This window comes from Mustela nigripes, chromosome 2 (genome assembly GCF_022355385.1).
Source record: "Mustela nigripes isolate SB6536 chromosome 2, MUSNIG.SB6536, whole genome shotgun sequence".
In the NCBI taxonomy this organism is placed as follows: Eukaryota; Metazoa; Chordata; class Mammalia; order Carnivora; family Mustelidae; genus Mustela; species Mustela nigripes.
Window position 1 is genome coordinate 159,621,460 of NC_081558.1, and position 16,846 is coordinate 159,638,305.

The 16,846-nt window shown below is 35.4% G+C and overlaps 1 protein-coding gene across 1 annotated transcript in view; it reads left to right on the forward strand.

The window, feature by feature from the left end:
• The window catches only part of CFAP44 (cilia and flagella associated protein 44), a 153,369-nt gene that overhangs the window by 61,694 nt on the left and 74,829 nt on the right, over nucleotides 1-16,846 (forward strand). The window contains exons 18-22 of the mRNA XM_059391961.1: nucleotides 1,333-1,478; nucleotides 2,186-2,456; nucleotides 4,902-4,957; nucleotides 5,116-5,278; nucleotides 6,690-6,820. Coding sequence (XP_059247944.1) covers nucleotides 1,333-1,478; nucleotides 2,186-2,456; nucleotides 4,902-4,957; nucleotides 5,116-5,278; nucleotides 6,690-6,820 — 767 coding nt within the window. The remainder of the gene's footprint in view (nucleotides 1-1,332; nucleotides 1,479-2,185; nucleotides 2,457-4,901; nucleotides 4,958-5,115; nucleotides 5,279-6,689; nucleotides 6,821-16,846) is intronic.

Genomic DNA, 16,846 nt, shown 5'->3' on the forward strand with positions numbered 1-16,846 from the left:
ATGTGGGACTCGATCCCAGGACGCTGGGATCATGACCTGAGCTGAAGGCAGCTGCTTAACCAACTGAGCCACCCAGGCGTCCCTTATTTATTTATTTGACAGAGAGAGAGAGATCACAAGTAGGCAGAGAGTCAGGCAGAGAGAGAAGGGGAAGCAGGCTCCCCGCTGAGCAGAGAGCCCGATGCAGGGCTCAGTCCCAGGACCCTGAGATCATGACCTGAGCCGAAGGCAGCGGCTCAATCCACTGAGCCACCCAGGCGCCCTGCAAGATTTCATTTTTAAAATGGCTGGGTAGTATATATACTACATCTTCTTTATCCATTCATCTGTTCATGGACATCTGGGCTCTTTTCCATATTTTGGCTATTGTGAACCTTGTTGCTATAAACATTGGAGTGCATGTTTCCCTTCAAATCACTATGTTTGTATCCTTTGGATAAATACCTGTAGTGCAACTTCTGGGCTGTAGAGTAGTTCAATTTTTAACTTTTTGAGGAACCCCCATATCGGCTTTAGGGTGTCTGCACCAGTCTATATTCTCACCATAATCTTGTTTGTCCTTTGATTTAAGATAGGCAAGTCTAATCTTAGCTAGTATGCCTAGTTGATTTTTTTTAAATTGAATAATTGACTTTGTATGTGAAAAACTGTAGCATTTGTTGAGATATATTGGCATTGTCTCCTGGAAATTTATTTTTGGTCCTGGAAAGCAGCTAGAAATCCTAGATCACTTTCATCTATTCAGTGATTGAGACTCATACATGTAGTGTGTAGTGCTCCAGGGTTGCAATGGAAAACCCACTGTAAGGTGTGTTTACTGTGTCTCCTTCTCCTTGGAGGATCCTGTGATTTCTTTCCTTCTTCCTAAGCCCATGAGGCAACAGATTGCTCTGCTGAGCTTCTAAGCCTCTCAGCTGCCACTTCCAGAACTGCCCATTGCCTCTGGGAGAAGAGCAATGCACTAGACTCAAAACTAGCTCTGAACACGATGTCCTACACAACTCTATTACTGAATACTAAATTCAAAATAATACCTGAAATAAAATGGAATTCAGTAGGTAATCAGAAGTGGTATCTCTCTTATAATAGCTTCTAAGTGGAAAGCAAATTACTGTAAGGTGTTTTATTATTGTATAATGTTATAGTTGCATATAAATAGACAGTGGAGATACTTTATAAAACCTTATCTATAATCATAGAAATAATATCAAAATAGATGTTTTAAGACCTCTATTTTAGGTTTTAAAATTTGAAATAATATAAAAATCCTCATGTGGTCATATGTATCTTATATTTAAATACTACTTTCCATGTTATTTTTCTCTTTTCCAGGGTGGCTATGATGCTGGTTTTCTATATCACTGTGAGTTCCCCTTGTATGACCAGAGTACTGCTATCACAAAAAAGAAAGATGAACCTTTTGATTTTCGTCTTCTTGAAGATACAGAGGATAATCCCATCCAAACTATCACTTTCAGGTGAACTGAATTTCAGAAAGCCTTAAAAAAACCGATCCCATTTATGCCTGTGTTGTTGCCCATCATAAATATTGTTCATTTTAGAAGATCTGTCCAATTGGAGAAGTATGCGAACACTTTCTAGTTAAATAAATTGAATAAATGAATAGAATGAAAGCTAATTCCAAAACTGTATTTCAAGTCCCTTTGTCAAATATTCTGTCAGAATTTGTTTTTCACACAATAGGTTTGTAGGGATTTACTCAGGGGTATGCTACTGCTTGGTCAAATAATGAAGGTTCAGTGTTGCTATGATTCTGGAGAAATCACAAATTGAGATTTTTAAATGGTTGATAATTACATTTGTGATTTATTTGTGATATTATTATCATAATGTGATTTATTTGTGATATATTATCAATAATAAATCACAAATATTATTTGTGATAAATAGTCACAGATTGAGATTTAATAATTAAGAAGCATATATGCCAGTCATTCTTTTGAAGATCAAATATAATGGCTCCAAATTTCAAATTGGCTTTTCTTCTCCTTTTACTCTTTTGTACAGTTTTCTAGGGCTGCCATAGTTCCCTAGGTCTTCAAAATATGAATGGGGGGGCACAATGTAGTCTATAACATTTTTGTTAATAAAATTTAGCCATTTGTCAATTAATTTAAAATTAAACATTTTCAGATTAATATGAAGAACAATTTATGTTTCCTAGCATTCACCAAGATATGATGTTTTGTGGAATGCAAAATGGAGCAATTCGAGTCTATATCCTAAGTCAAAATAAGCCTTCATTGATTAATACAGAGTACTACTGGCACTTCAATATCCATGACAATAATTATGGATGTATTAAAGGCATCTGTACTAGTTTTGATGACCGTTTCTTGGTGACTACTGGAGCAGATAGTAATATCTTTGTTTTCACCATTTTTTCTGAATTTGAGCTAAAGAAAGACATCAAAGCCGAAGTGCCATCTCCTAGGGTATGTAACTAATAACAATGATAAAGAAATGATAAAGAAATTAATTTTAAAGTAGTGATGTCTAAATTACTTTCTTTAAAAATTGAAAACTCATTTACCTTATAGTCTATTCTTGTTAGAATTTTGACTTTCTGGTGCCTCTGTTATTAAAGTCACTGAATTCCCCTATAACACTAAAGGTATAGAATTTCCCAATTTAAAAAGACTGAGTAATTTTTTCTGTATCAATCGCTTTCTGGGTTAAATATCTTTGTTTTCAAAATGTACAACTTTTTCAGATATATATTTTGCTTTTTATTTATTCACTTAATGAACGGGCATATTTGGGAAGTATACCATAATTTGTGTGTTTGAAAGGAGTTGTAAAAGTGGTAGTTTTTAGTATTAGAATATGACAGTATGGATAAGGACCAAAGATTCAGTTAAATTATTCTATTCTTAAGCAGAGTGTATCGTTGTATTTGTAATGAAGATTGATCCCCAAATTATATCCATTTGCCCTACCACATGACAAAGTAGTTCCTTTGGGGAAAAAAATCACTAATAACCATTTCAATTGCTCCTCAAGAAGAGGAATTGTATTAAAAAGACCATAGTTAAAATACACCAGCATTCCATTGAATAGGTAACCAACTTTAAAAGAAGATACAAAAAAAGTAGGGCAGATTTGAGCAGGTAAATTTTCATTTCTATTAATAGAAGCAAAATTAGGAGAATGGACTATTGTCCAAAGAGCTCCCGCTCAGAAAGAAGAATTACAGAAGGGGAAAGTGTAAGAACAAGAGAATCTTTTTATTTCTACCTAGTGCTAGCTCTTTCTATGGAAATCTATATTGGACAGAAAAAACCCATTTCACATTTGTATAATAGCATCCTTTTATATATGAATTTAATCAGTATTTTTTATGTCCTTGATGTGACTCTGCTTTTAGGAAGACAGAATCAGAAAAAAACTGAATAAATAGAGTACTAAGCTCTGCATAGGTCTAAGGATCTTACTTTAGAATCTGCTGGGAAGTCCTTAAAAGTACAGATTCCTGAGCCCCAGCCAGGAGCAATTAAATCAGAATATCTGAAAGTGAGGGCCAGGTATTAGTACTTTATAAAATATCTAGCCTTCTTCCTGGGTCTCAGCCCCCATGACTCCAGTGTGCAGCTGGGATTGAGAACAATTGGCCTGTATTTTTGGCACAGTTGGTAGCAACTCTGTTTAACTCAAATTTATTATAAACAGCTGAGGCCAAGAGAAGGTTGGTTGGGTATCCTGGAGATCACACTGCTAATGGAAAACCAAGGGGCTTGGCTCTGGAAAACAAAACAATAGAAAAATTCAATCAAGTTATGTCATAAGTGATTAACAGTAATTACAATGTATTAGTCATCAATGTCTCTTCTACTGGTCATGTCTTATTACTTCACTTTTACTAAAGTTCTAAATTTTGGGGTACCTGGATGGTTCAGTCAGTCAGTAGAGTATGTAACTCTTCATCCCTGGATTGTGAGTTTGAGCCCCACATTGGGTATAGAGATTACTTGAAAAAAATAAAGTTCTGAAACTTATCCTACACAAAAATATGTAGATTTACATTTCATATGTTTAAAAACTAGAACTGTAATAATACAACTTCTTCAAAAAATAGTCCATATTTCTTCATAAGGAATGGCAACAAACCAGAGACCTATCTGTTATGAAAAAGAATAGAGAATAAACAAGTTCAATTTTACTTAGGAACTGATTAGCTAACAATCTCAGACTTCATTTTGTTTACTGGATTATAATTCTCCCTCCTTAAATTTTATAACATAGCACCCAAATAAGCAAAGTAATTTTAAGTGATTTACTTCATAGTTCCCTTAAACTAATTTGCTTACTAAAAGGAGATTCATATTTCTGATTTCATCTTTCTTTTTCAAGGAGGGGAACTGTATTATTCCTGCATATGTCACTGTATGTCTTTTTTTTTTTTTTTTTAGTAAGCTCAAGTGAAATGCTTAAAGTTTAAAAAATATTGTTTATCAATGATACTAAAAAAATTTATTTCAAAAAATATATATTTTAAAATCTTCCTGTATATATATAAGATATTTAGGGAGACTTATGCATATATAAAGGGGCATAAGCTAAAAAACAGAATTTTAAAACAAACGACTTAGAAAATTTGTGTGTATTCTTTCTTAATAACTCATGGTATTAGCAATTCAAATTTTGGAGCAGAATTATAGTATATTAATATTTTGCATATTCATTAGTTTTCAGGACTTTTTTCTACCTACCTCTTTAAATAAAGCAGTTTTCCTCATAATTTTCTCTTGTTATTTCTTGCAAAAGTACTTTGCAGGCCTATAATAGAAATTGGTAGAGGAAAAAACTCAGTTTACTTCATATTAGATATTTTAAGAGAAATATGCAATTTAAAAGATTAACCATTTCTCCCCTTTCTACAGTTTGGAATTGAAACAGAGCCAATTCCAAAAGATATTGAAGATCCCAAAGCCTATAGGTATGGCAATTTTTGATAAACACTAATTAGCCCTGAGCTGTTGCAAAATGGCATTTTATAGAATTTGACCAAGCCAAAAAAATTTCCAAATTATTGAGTCTTCATTTCCTCTTTTGCTGTTTCTGTATCTCATTATCCTTTTCAATTTCTGTTTTCAGTATTGAGAATGCTAGAAGAAAAAGACAACATGACAAGTTAATGAAAGAAGTGGAAGAAATAAAGGCTGGGAAGAGAGAAAAACTCAAAGCTTTGAGGAATGAATTTTGGAAACTTCTAGAAATGAATCAAGGATTACCAAAGCATATGCAGTTTAAGCGAACAGTAAGCCTAAAATAAATTTGACTTTAGTTTTTAACATACAATTTTTTTGGATCAAGACTATTCTGCTGATAAAGTAGGGACTCCTTAAAATCATCTTTAAGCTTCCCCTTATCAGGTCAGCATGTTGGCAGCAGCTGAAATATAGAATTTGATACCCAACTTGGTTTGGATACAGAAGAGCCTCCTTACATAACACAAAGTTTACTTCCAGATTTAGCTACCTCACTTTTTGGGGGCGGGGTGGTAACAAGGTAAGATAAAAATACAGATTTGAATCTGGTTATCAACCCATACTGTACCTAGGCAAAATATCCAACCACTGTAAAGGTACACATAAATTTTAATTCTCTGTGATTCTATTTCTATAATCACCTGATCTGTTGTAAAAGATAGTAACTGATAGGTCCACAGAATTTTTAAAAGATGACTTAGTATAGTTGTAGCTATGGGGAGAATTAACAAATTGTTCAGGCTAATTTTGTATTTTTTTTTCTTTTCTGACTTATTACAAATCCCCATCTGCCTGCTAGTTTTTTTCTTTTCATTGTATATTTCTTCCTAAGTAGAATTGGTGTCAAGAACCTAATCAAATAAAAAGCCAGAATTTACATCCTGACTATACCTATAATTTTCGAGTCACTTAGCCAATTCCATGTGAAAAATGCTTTGGTGAAATAATAATGGATAATTCATACTGATTAAAAGGCCAACCCATAATGGTTAAAAGATATTTATCTATTTTACTATGAAGAAAATTGACATTTATTAGAATATGGGTAAAACAATTCAAAATAAAGAACACATGAGGTGAGTTCTGTGGCTAAACATTTTATATATATCATTACTTAAAACAGAAACACCCCTGGAAAGATTAATTAGTACTTACAATTTAGTCTGAATGTGTGCCCTGATGTTTTCTCAAGAGTAAAGTATCCTTATGGGAGAAATGGCCCCCTTGGTGAAGGACATCCAGCTAAAATTTGGCAACCTCAAAAAGACACCAAAGACTTAGCTGTTTTTCCTGGGTGGGGTCATATGGGAAGACATGCCATGAATGTCTGTCCTGTGCCTAGCTGACTATGTGCCAGTAGTTGCTTTGGGGTGGTGGAATTACTATTATTTTTTCTTAACTCTGTACACTCTCCAAATATTCTGTTATTCATTGTTTTTATTGTGGGAAAATCTTTTAATATATAGCCTTATTTGTGGTATTAGTTCTGAGAACTTTTCTCCATATTTTGTGGAAATAAATTTTTTTTTTCTAGAACAGAGAGTTTGTGATATCTGGGAGAGAATTGTAATGCAACATGAAATTGAGTACAAAACTTAATCTGTAACTGTGTATGAAATAAGATTGATAATACACATGGATAAAAGTACCCATTTTGATGAACAAATCTACTTTTTGCAGGATTTTGATATAGATTCCAAAATTCGTGCTGAGATTGGCAGGAAAACAGCTTTTAAAATTCAACAAGTAGAAAAAGAATTAGCTTGGGAAAAAGAGAAACATCAGATTGGCCTCATGAAACTACAGAATAGGTAGGATTCTATTTACTGCAAGTTAAGATGTTTGAGAACACATATTTGAATGGAGTTGTTCACTTAATCGAAGTGGTCAGGTAAGAGGTGTTCTAGTGTAACTATTAACTCTTGAAATCTCAAGGAATACTTTTGTCACTGCTACTGATATCTTCTTGAGCTTTCTGAGAAATTGAAATCTGGGGAATTTAACAGTTAGATTTTTCAGAGCACCAGGGTGGCTCAGTCAGTTAAGCATCTGACTCTTGATTTCAGCTGAGGTCGTGGTCATGAGATTGAGCCCTGTGTCGGGCTCCATGCATGGACGCTGCTTGAGATTCTCTCTCTCTGCTCCTCCTCACCTGCTTGCCCTCTCTCTCTCTCACTCTAAAAAAATAATAAATAAATAAATAAGATTTTTCAATGAAACACTGAAAAACTGATTTAAAAATGAGAGTACATGAACAGACATTTCTCCAAAGAAGATGTCCAGATGGCCAACAGACAGATGAAAAGATGCTCAACATCTCCCATCATCAGGGAAATTCAAATAAAAAATGTGATGGGATATCACCTCATACCTGTCAGAATGGCTAAAATAAAAAACACAAGAACAACAAGTATTGGCAGTGATGTGGAGAAAAAGAAACTTTGTGAACTGTTAGGAATGCAAATTGGTGCAGCTACTATGGAAAGTAGTATGGAGGTTCCTCAAAAAGTTAAAGCTAGAGCTACCTAATGATCCAGTAATCACACTCCTGAGTATTTACCCAAGAAATAAAAGAAGAAAAAAAACCCACTAATTCAGAGGGCTACATACACCCCTATGTTTATGGAAGCAGCCCAAGTCCATAGATAGATAAATGGGTAAAGAAGATGTGGTAGATGTATACAATGGAATATTCAGCCATAAAAAAAGAATGAAAATCTTGCCATTTGAAATGACATGGATGGACTAGAGAGTAATGCTAAGCAAAATAAGCAGTCAGAGGAAGACATATACCATGATTTCACTTGTGGAATTTAAAAAACAAATGAGCAAAGGGTAATAGACTCAACTATAGGGAGTGAACTGATGGGTACTAGAGAAGAGGTGGAAGGAGGGATGTGTTGAGATAGGTGATGGCGATTACAGAGGGCACTTGTTATGATGAACACCAGGTGATGTATGGAAGTATTGAAATCACTTGTATTGTACACCTGTAGCTGTATTAACTATGCTGGCATTAAAAAATAGTATAAAAATTTTAAAAATAAAAATGATTTTTTATAAACCAAATTAATAAAAATTTATTATCTGATTTTGGCAAGATATTTATTTTATATCTAGTTAACACGTGAGCAGGTACATCTTTTTCTAAAAAATATTTTATTTATTTATTTGACACAGAGAGAGAGAGAGACGGTGAGAGAGGGAACACAAGCAAGGGGAGTGGGAGAGGGAGAAGCAGTCTTCCTGCTGAGCTGGGAGCCAATGATGGGGGCTCGATCCCAGGACTCTGGAATCATGACCTGAGTTGAACGCAGACACTAAACGATCGAGCTACCCAGGCACACTTGAGCATGTACATCTTTAAAAAATAAAAAATAAGCTAGAATCAAAAGACTTATAATGAAAGACAACTTTCTGTCCAATCTCTCTCATCTACCAATAGGACTCCCCATGAGGAAATTGTCTTTTTTTTTTTTTTTTGTCTTTTTGAGATGTCATTTACATTCAGTAAAGTGCATAAATTTTAACTGAACAACTTGATAAATTTTTATAATTATATATCACCACTACCCAGATTAAGAACATATATAGCACTCCAAAAAGTTTCCTTGTGGCCCCCTTCCAGTAAGTATCAACTCTCCAGAGATGAATGTTTATCACAATTTTGTCCGTGAACTTCATCATACAAATTGAGTGTTGTAGTATGAACTTTTTAATATTTGGCTTCTTTTACTTAGCATAGTAAAAGTAATAGTTGATAGATATTTCAGTTGTTTCTATTTTTTGGCTATAGTAGTGCTGCTATAATCATTCTTGTGCATGTTTTTTGGTGGGCATAAGAACTTATTTGTTTGTTTTATAATCAGGAGTGGAAATGCTGGGTCATAGATTGTATGCATGTTTGAGTTTACTAGACACTGCCAAACGGTTTTCCAAAAATGGTTCAACCAATTTATATCATGACCATCAGCATATGAGAATTCCAATTGATCCCCATTGTATTAGCTTCCCAGGGCTTCCATAACAAAGTAAAATACATGATTGACTTAAAATAACAGACAAAGCTTCTGGAGGCTCGAAGTACAAAATTAAAGTATTGGTTGAGTTGGGGTGGGTTTTTTTGTGTTTGTGACCTTTTTTTGAGGCAAGATATGTTTTTATTTATTTATATTGAAGTATAATTGACATATGATGTATTAGTTTCAGGTGTACAACCTATTGATTCAACAATTCTGTGCATTACTTAGTACTCACCACAATAAGTATAGTTACAATACACTATTACCATGTTATTGACTATATTCTCTGTGCTGTACTATTCATCTCCATGACTTATTTATTTTGTAATTGAAAGTTTGGTTGCTTCCATATCTTGGCTATTGTAAATAATACAGTAATAAGCATTGGGGTGCATAGATCTTCAAATTAGTGTTTTTGTTTTCTTTGGATAAATAGCCAGTATTGGAATTACTGGGTTGTATGGTATTTCTATTGTTCATTTTTTGATGAACCTCCATACTGTTTTCCACAGTAGTTGCACCAATTTACATTCCCACCAACAGGGTATGAATATCCCTTTTTCCTCCCACATCCTCACCAACACTTGTTATTTATTTTGATGCTAGCCATTCTGACAGATGTGGGGTGATATTTCATTGTGGTTTTGACTTGTATTTCCCTGGTGATTAGTGATGTTGAGCATCTTTTCATGTGTCTATTGGCCATCTGTATGTCTTCTTTGAGAAAATGTCTGTTCAGGTCCTCTGTCCATTTAAAACAATTTTTTTTGTGTGTAAGCTCTATGCCCAATTTAGGTCTTGAACTGATGACCCTGAGATCAAGAGTCACATGCTTTACCAACTGAGTGAGCCAGGTCTTCTATCCTTTGCCCATTTAAAAATTGAATTGTTTGGGGTTTTTTGGTGTTGTATAAGTTTCTTATATATTTTGGATGTTAACTCCATGGATATATTATGTGCAGATGTCTTCTCTCATTCATTGGGTTGCCTTTATGTTTTGTTGATGGTTTCCTTCACTGTGCAAAAGCTTTTTATTTTGGTGTAGTCTGAACAATTTACTTTTACTTTCGTTTCCCTTGCCTGAAGAGACTTATCCACATATATGTTGTTAATGGTGGATATCCAAGAGATTACTGCCTATATTTTCTTTCAGGAGTTTTATGGTTTTAGGTCTCACATTTAGGTCCGTAATCCATTTCGAGTTTATTTTTGTGTATGATGTTAAAAAAAAGTTTCATTTTCATTCTTTTACATGTAGCTGTCCAGTTTTCCCAGCACCATTTGTTGAACAGACTGTCCTTCCCATGTGTATTCTTATTTCCTTTGTTGTAGATTAATTGGCCATATAAGCATGGATTTATTTCTCGGCTTACCATTCTGTTCTGTTGATCTATGTGTTTACTTTTGTGCCAGGACCATATTGTTTTAATTACCATAGTTTTGTACCATATCACAAAATCTGGGATTGTTCTACATCCAGCTCTGTTGTTTTTTTCTCAACAAATGTCTTTGTGGTTTCCTATAAGTTTTAGGATTTCTTGCTCGAATTCCATGAAAAATGCTATTTAATAGTTTCCTCAGAGACCTGGGAGGGAGAATCTGCTCTATGCCTCTCTGAGATTCTAGTGTTTTGCCAGAAATCTTTAGTTTTCCTTCCATAGATGAATTATTCTAAATCTTCTACCTTCAAGTGGTGGTCTCTCTGTGTTTTTTCACATAATCTTCTCTCTGAGCATGTCCAAGTTCCCATTTTTTATAAACACACCAGTAATGTTGGATTGGGACTGTTTTAATCTCATTTTACCTTGATTACTCTGTCAAGACCCTATTTCCATGTAAGGTCACACTTTGAGATACTGGGAGATTTCAAAATCTCTTTCTGGGTGGATAAAATTCAACCCATAACACTCATGCTTGTAATTTGATATTGTCATTTCTTTGAATTTTAGCCATTCTATAGTAGTATCTCAGTGTGATTTAAGTTGGTATTTCACTGATGAGTGGTGATTTTAGATCATTTTCTTGTATTTATTTGTTATTTGTGTATTCTCTTTTCTAGGGGTTCAAGTTTTTTGTTTGTTTTAAAAAATGGGTTGTAAGAATTATTCATATCCTCTAGATAGGAATTCTAGATAGGAATATCTTCTAGATAGGAATCTTTTCTCCTCCTCCTCCTCTTCCTTTTCCATTCATTTATTCTTTTTAAAATTAACATATAATGTATTATTTCCTTAGGGGTATAGGTCTGTGAATCATCAGTCTTACACAATTCACAGCACTCACCATAGCACATACCCTTCTCAATGTCCACAAACCAGACACCCCATCCCTCCCCTCTGGCCCAGGAGCCCTCAGTTTGTTTCCTGAGATTAAGAATCTCTTATGGTTTGTCTCCCTCCCTGGTCCCATCTTGTTTCATTTTTCCCTCCATTCCCCCTATGAATCCCTGACCTATTCTCAAATTCCTCATATCAGAGAGATCATATGATAATTGTCTTTCTCTGACTGACTTATTTTGCTAAGCATAATACCCTCTAGTTCTATCTATGTTGTTGTAAATGGCAAGATTGCATTCATTTTGATGGCTGCATAGTATTCCATTGTATATGTATGCCACCACTTCTTTATCCATTCATCTGTTGATGGACATCTAGGTCCTTTCCACAGTTTGGCTATTGTAGACATTTCAGCTATAAACACTAGGGTGCATGTGCCCCTTTGGATCACTATGTTTGTATCTTTAGGGTAAACACCAAAGAGTGCAACTGCTGGGTTGTAGGATAGCTCTATTCTCAACTTTTTGAGGAACCTCCATACTGTTTTCCAGAGTAGCTGTACCAGCTTACACTGTCACCAACAGTGTAGGAGAGTTCACCTTTCTCTGCATCCAAGCCAACACCTGTCATTTCCTGACTGTTTAATTTTAGCCATTCTGACTGGTGTGAGGTGGTATCTCATTGTGGTTTTGATTTGTAATTCCCTGATGTCCAGAGAGGTTGAACAATTTTTCATGTGTCTGTTGGCCATTTGGATGTCTTCTTTTCAGAAATGTCTGTTCATGTCTTCTGCCCATTTCTTTTTTTTTTTTTTTAATTTCTTTTCAGTGTAACAGTATTCATTATTTTTTCACCATACCCAGTGCTCCATGCAATCTGTGCCCTCTCTAATACCCACCACCTGGAACCCCAACCTCCCACCCCCCCGCCACTTCAAACCCTCAGGTTGTTTTTCAGAGTCCATAGTCTCTCATGGTTCACCTCCCCTTCCAATTTCCCTCAACTTCCTTCTCCTCTCCATTTTACCATGTCCTCCATGTTATTTGTTATGCTCCACAAATAAGCGAAACCATATGATAATTGACTCTCTCTGCTTGACTTATTTCACTCAGCATAGTCTCTTCCAGTCCCATCCATGTTGCTACAAAACTTGGGCATTCATCCTTTCTGATGGAGCATATATACTCCATATATGGACCACATCTTCCTTATCCATTCGTCCGTTGAAGGGCATCTTGGTTCTTTCCACAGTTTGGCGACCGTGGCCATTGCTGCTATAAACATTGGGGTACAGATGGCCCTTCTTTTCACTATATCTGTATCTTTGTGGTAAATACCCAGTAATGCAATTGCGTGGTCATAGGGATGCTCTACTTTTAATTTCTTGAGAAATCTCCACCCTGTTCTCCAAAGTGGCTGCACCAACTTGCATTCCCACCAGCAGTGTAAGAGGGTTCCCCTTTCTCCACATCCTCTCCAACACACATTGTTTCCAGTTTTGCTAATTTTTCTGCCCAATTCTTGATTGGGTTTTTTGTTCTTCAGGTTTTGAATTGCTAAGTTCTTTATAGATTTTGGATACTAGCTCTTTATCTGATATGTCATTTGCAGATATCTTTTCCCATTCTGTCAGTTGTCTTTTGGTTTTGTTTACTGTGTGCTTTGCTGTGCAAAAGCTTTTGATCTTGATGAAGTCCCAATAGTTCATTTTTGCCCTTGCTTCTCTTGCCTCTGATGATATTTCTTTGATGATGATGAAGTTGTTGTAGCTGAGGTCGAAGAGGTTGCTGCCTGTGTTCTCCTCAAGGATTTGATGGATTCCTATCTTACATTGAGGCCTTTCATCCATTTGGAGTCTATTTTTGTGTGTGGTGTAAGGAAATGGTCCAGTTTCATTCTTCTGCATGTGGCTGTCCAATTTTCCCAATACCATTTGTTGAAGACACTATCTGTTTTCCATTGAACATTCTTTCCTGCTTTGTTGAAAATTAGTTAGCCGTAAGAGTTGAGGGTCCATTCTGGGCTCTCTATTCTGTTCCATTGGTCTATGTGTCTGTTTTTGTGTCAGTACCATACTTTCTTGATGATGAAAGCTTTGTAATAGAGCTTGAACTCTGGAATTGTGATGCTGCCAACTTTGGTTTTCTTATCCAACATTCCTCTGGCTATTTGGGGTCTTTTCTGGTTCCATATAAATTTTAGGATTATTTGCTCCATTTCTTTGAAAAATGTTGATGGTATTTTGATAGGGATTGCATTAAAAGTGTAGATTGCTCTAGGTAGCATAGTCATTTTCACAATATTTCTTCTTCCAGTCCATGAGCATGGAATGTTTTTCCATTTCTTTATGTCTTCCTCCATTTCGTTCATGAGTATTTTATAGTTTTCTGAGTACATATTCTTTGCCTCTTTGGTTAGGTTTATTCCTAGGTATCCTATGGTTCTGGGTGCAATTGTAAATGGGATCGACTCCTTAATTTTTCTTTCTTCTCTCTTGCTGTTGGTGTGTGGAAATGCAACTAATTTCTGTGCACTGATTTTATATTCTGACACTTTACTGAATTCCTATATGAGTTCTAGCAGTTTTGTAGTGGAGTCTTCTGGGTTTTCCACATAAAGTATCATGTCATTGGCAAAGAGTGAGACTTTGACTTCTTCTTTGATGATTTGGAGGTGTTTTATTTCTTTTTGTTGTCTGATTGCTGAGGCTAGGATTTCTAGTACTATTGAATAGCAGTGGTGATAGCGGACAGCTCTGCCCTGTTCCTGACTTTAGAGGAAATGCTCTCAGGTTTTACTCATTGAGAATGATATTCGCTGTGGGTTTTTCATAGACGGCTCTGATGATATTGAGGTATGTGCCCTCTATCCCTACACTGTGAAGAGTTTTGATCAAGAAAGGATGCAGTACTTTGTCAAATGCTTTTTCAGCATCTATTGAGAGTATCATATGCTTCTTGTTCTTTCTTTTATTAATGTACTGTATCACATTGATTTGCGGATGTTGAACCAATCTTGCAGTCCAGGAATAAATCCAACTTGGTTGTGGTGAATAATCTTTTTAATGTACTGTTGGGTCCTATTGGCTAGTATTTTGTTGAGAATTTTTGCATCTGTGTTCATCAGGTATATTGGTCGGTCATTCTCTTTGATGGGTCTTTGATTTTGGGATCAAGGTAATGCTGGCCTCATCAAATGAATTTGGAAGTTTTCCTTCCATTTATATTTTTTGGAACAGTTTCAGGAGAATAGGTACTAATACTTCTTTAAATGTTTGGTAGAATTCCCCTGGGAAACCATCTGGAACTGGGCTTCTTGTTTGTTGGGGGATTTTTTATGACTGCTTCAATTTCCTTACTGGTTATGCATATGTTCAGGTTTTTTTTTTTTTCTTCCTAGTCCAGTTTTGGTAGTTTATATGTCTCTAGGAATGCATCCATTTCTTCCAGACTGTTAAGTTTGCTGGTGTATAGCTGCTCACAATGTGTTCTTTATAATTGTTTGTATTTCTTTGGTGTTGGTTGTGATCTCTCCTCTTTCATTCATGATTTTATTAATTTGGGTCCTTTCTCTTTTATTTTGATAAGTCTGGCCAGGGGTTTATCAATCTTATTAATTCTTTCAAAGAACCAGCTCCTACTTTCACTGATGTGTTCTACTGTTCTTTTGGTTTCTATTTCATTGATTTCTGCCTTGATCTTTATTATTTCTGTTCTCCTGTGGGGTTTAGGCTTTCTTTGCTGTTTTTTCCCCAGGTCCTTTAGGTGTAGGATTACATTGTGTATTTGAGACCTTTCTTGTTTCTTGAGGTAGGCTTGTATTCCTATATATGTTCCTCTCAGCACCGCCTTTGCTGTGTCCCAAAAACAGTTGTGTTTTCGTTTTCCTTTGTTTCCATGATTTTTTTCAATTCTTCTTTAATTTCCTGGTTGACCCATTCATTCTGTAGTAGGATGCTCTTTAACCTCCATATATTTGAGTTCTTTCCAACTTTCCTCTTATGATTCAGTTCTAGTTTCAGAACACTGTGGTCTGAAAATATGTAGGGAAAGATCCCAATCTTTTGGTACCAGTTGAGACCTGATTTGTGACCCAGGATGTGATCTATTCTGGAGAATGTTCCATGTGCACCAGAGAAGAATGTGTATTTTGTTGTTTTTGGATGGAATGTTCTGAATATATCTGTGATGTCCATCTGGTCCATTGTGTCATTTAAAGCCTTTATTTCCTTGTTGATCTTTGGCTTGGATGATCTGTCCATTTCAGTGATGGTTGGGGGGTGGTAAAGTTCCCTATTATTATATTATTGTCAATGTGTTTCTTTGATTTTGTTATTAATTGGTTTATATAATTGGCTGCTCCTAGGTTAGGGGCAGAGATATTTAAAATTGTTAGATCTTGTTGGATAGACCCTTTAACTATGACATAGTGTTCTTCCTCATCTCTTATTACAGTCTTTGGCTTAAAATCTAATTTGTCTGATATAAGGATTGCCACCCCAGTTTCTTTTGATGTCCATTAGCATGGTAAATTGTTTACCACTTCTTCACTTTAAATCTGGAGGTGTTTTGGGGTCTAAAATGATTTTCTTCATTCATTTATTTCTTCATTCAATTGACAGCATATCGATGGGTCTTGTATTTTTATCCATTCTGACACCCTGTGTCTTTTGATTGGGTCATTTCGCACATTTACATTCAGAGTAATGATTGAAAGGTATGAATTTAGTGCCATTGTATTGTCTGTAAGGTGATTGTGACTGTATATTGTCTCTGATTCTTTCTGGTCTGTTACTTTTAACAAAGGACCCCTTTGTTTAGAGGACCCCTTTAAAAATTTCCTGTAGGGCTGGTTTGGTGTTTGCAAATTCTTTCAGTTTTTGTTTGTCTTGGAAGGTTTTTATTTCTCCTTCTATTTTCAATGACAGCCTAGCTGGGTATAGTATTCTTGGCTGCATATTTTTCTCATTTAGTGCTCTGAATATATTGTGCCAATCCTTCCTGGCCTTCCAGTTCTTTGTGAATAGGTCTATTGCCAATCTAATATTTCTGCTGTTCTATGTTACAGACCTCTTGTTCAGATCTGCTTTCAGGATTTTCTCTTTGTCACTGAGACTTCTAAGCTTACTATTAGATGATGGGATGTTTACCTATTTTATTGATTTTGAGGGGGTATCTCTGTGCCTCCTGGATTTTGATGCTTGTTCCCTTCCCCAAATTAGGGAAATTCTCTGCTATAATTTGCTCCAATATACCTTCTGCCCTTCTTTCTCTTTCTTCTTCTGGGATCCCAATTATCTAATATTGTTTCATCTTATGGTATCATTTATCTCTCAAATTCTCCCCTCATGGTCCAGTAGTTGTTTATCTCTCTTTTTCTTAGCTTCCTTATTCTCCATCATTTGGTCTTCTATATCATAATTCTCTCTTCTGCCTCATTTATCCTATCAGTAAGAGCCTCCATTTCTGATTGCATGTCATTAATAGCTTTTTTGATTTCAACTTGTTTAGATTTTAGATCTTTAATTTCTCCAGAAAGG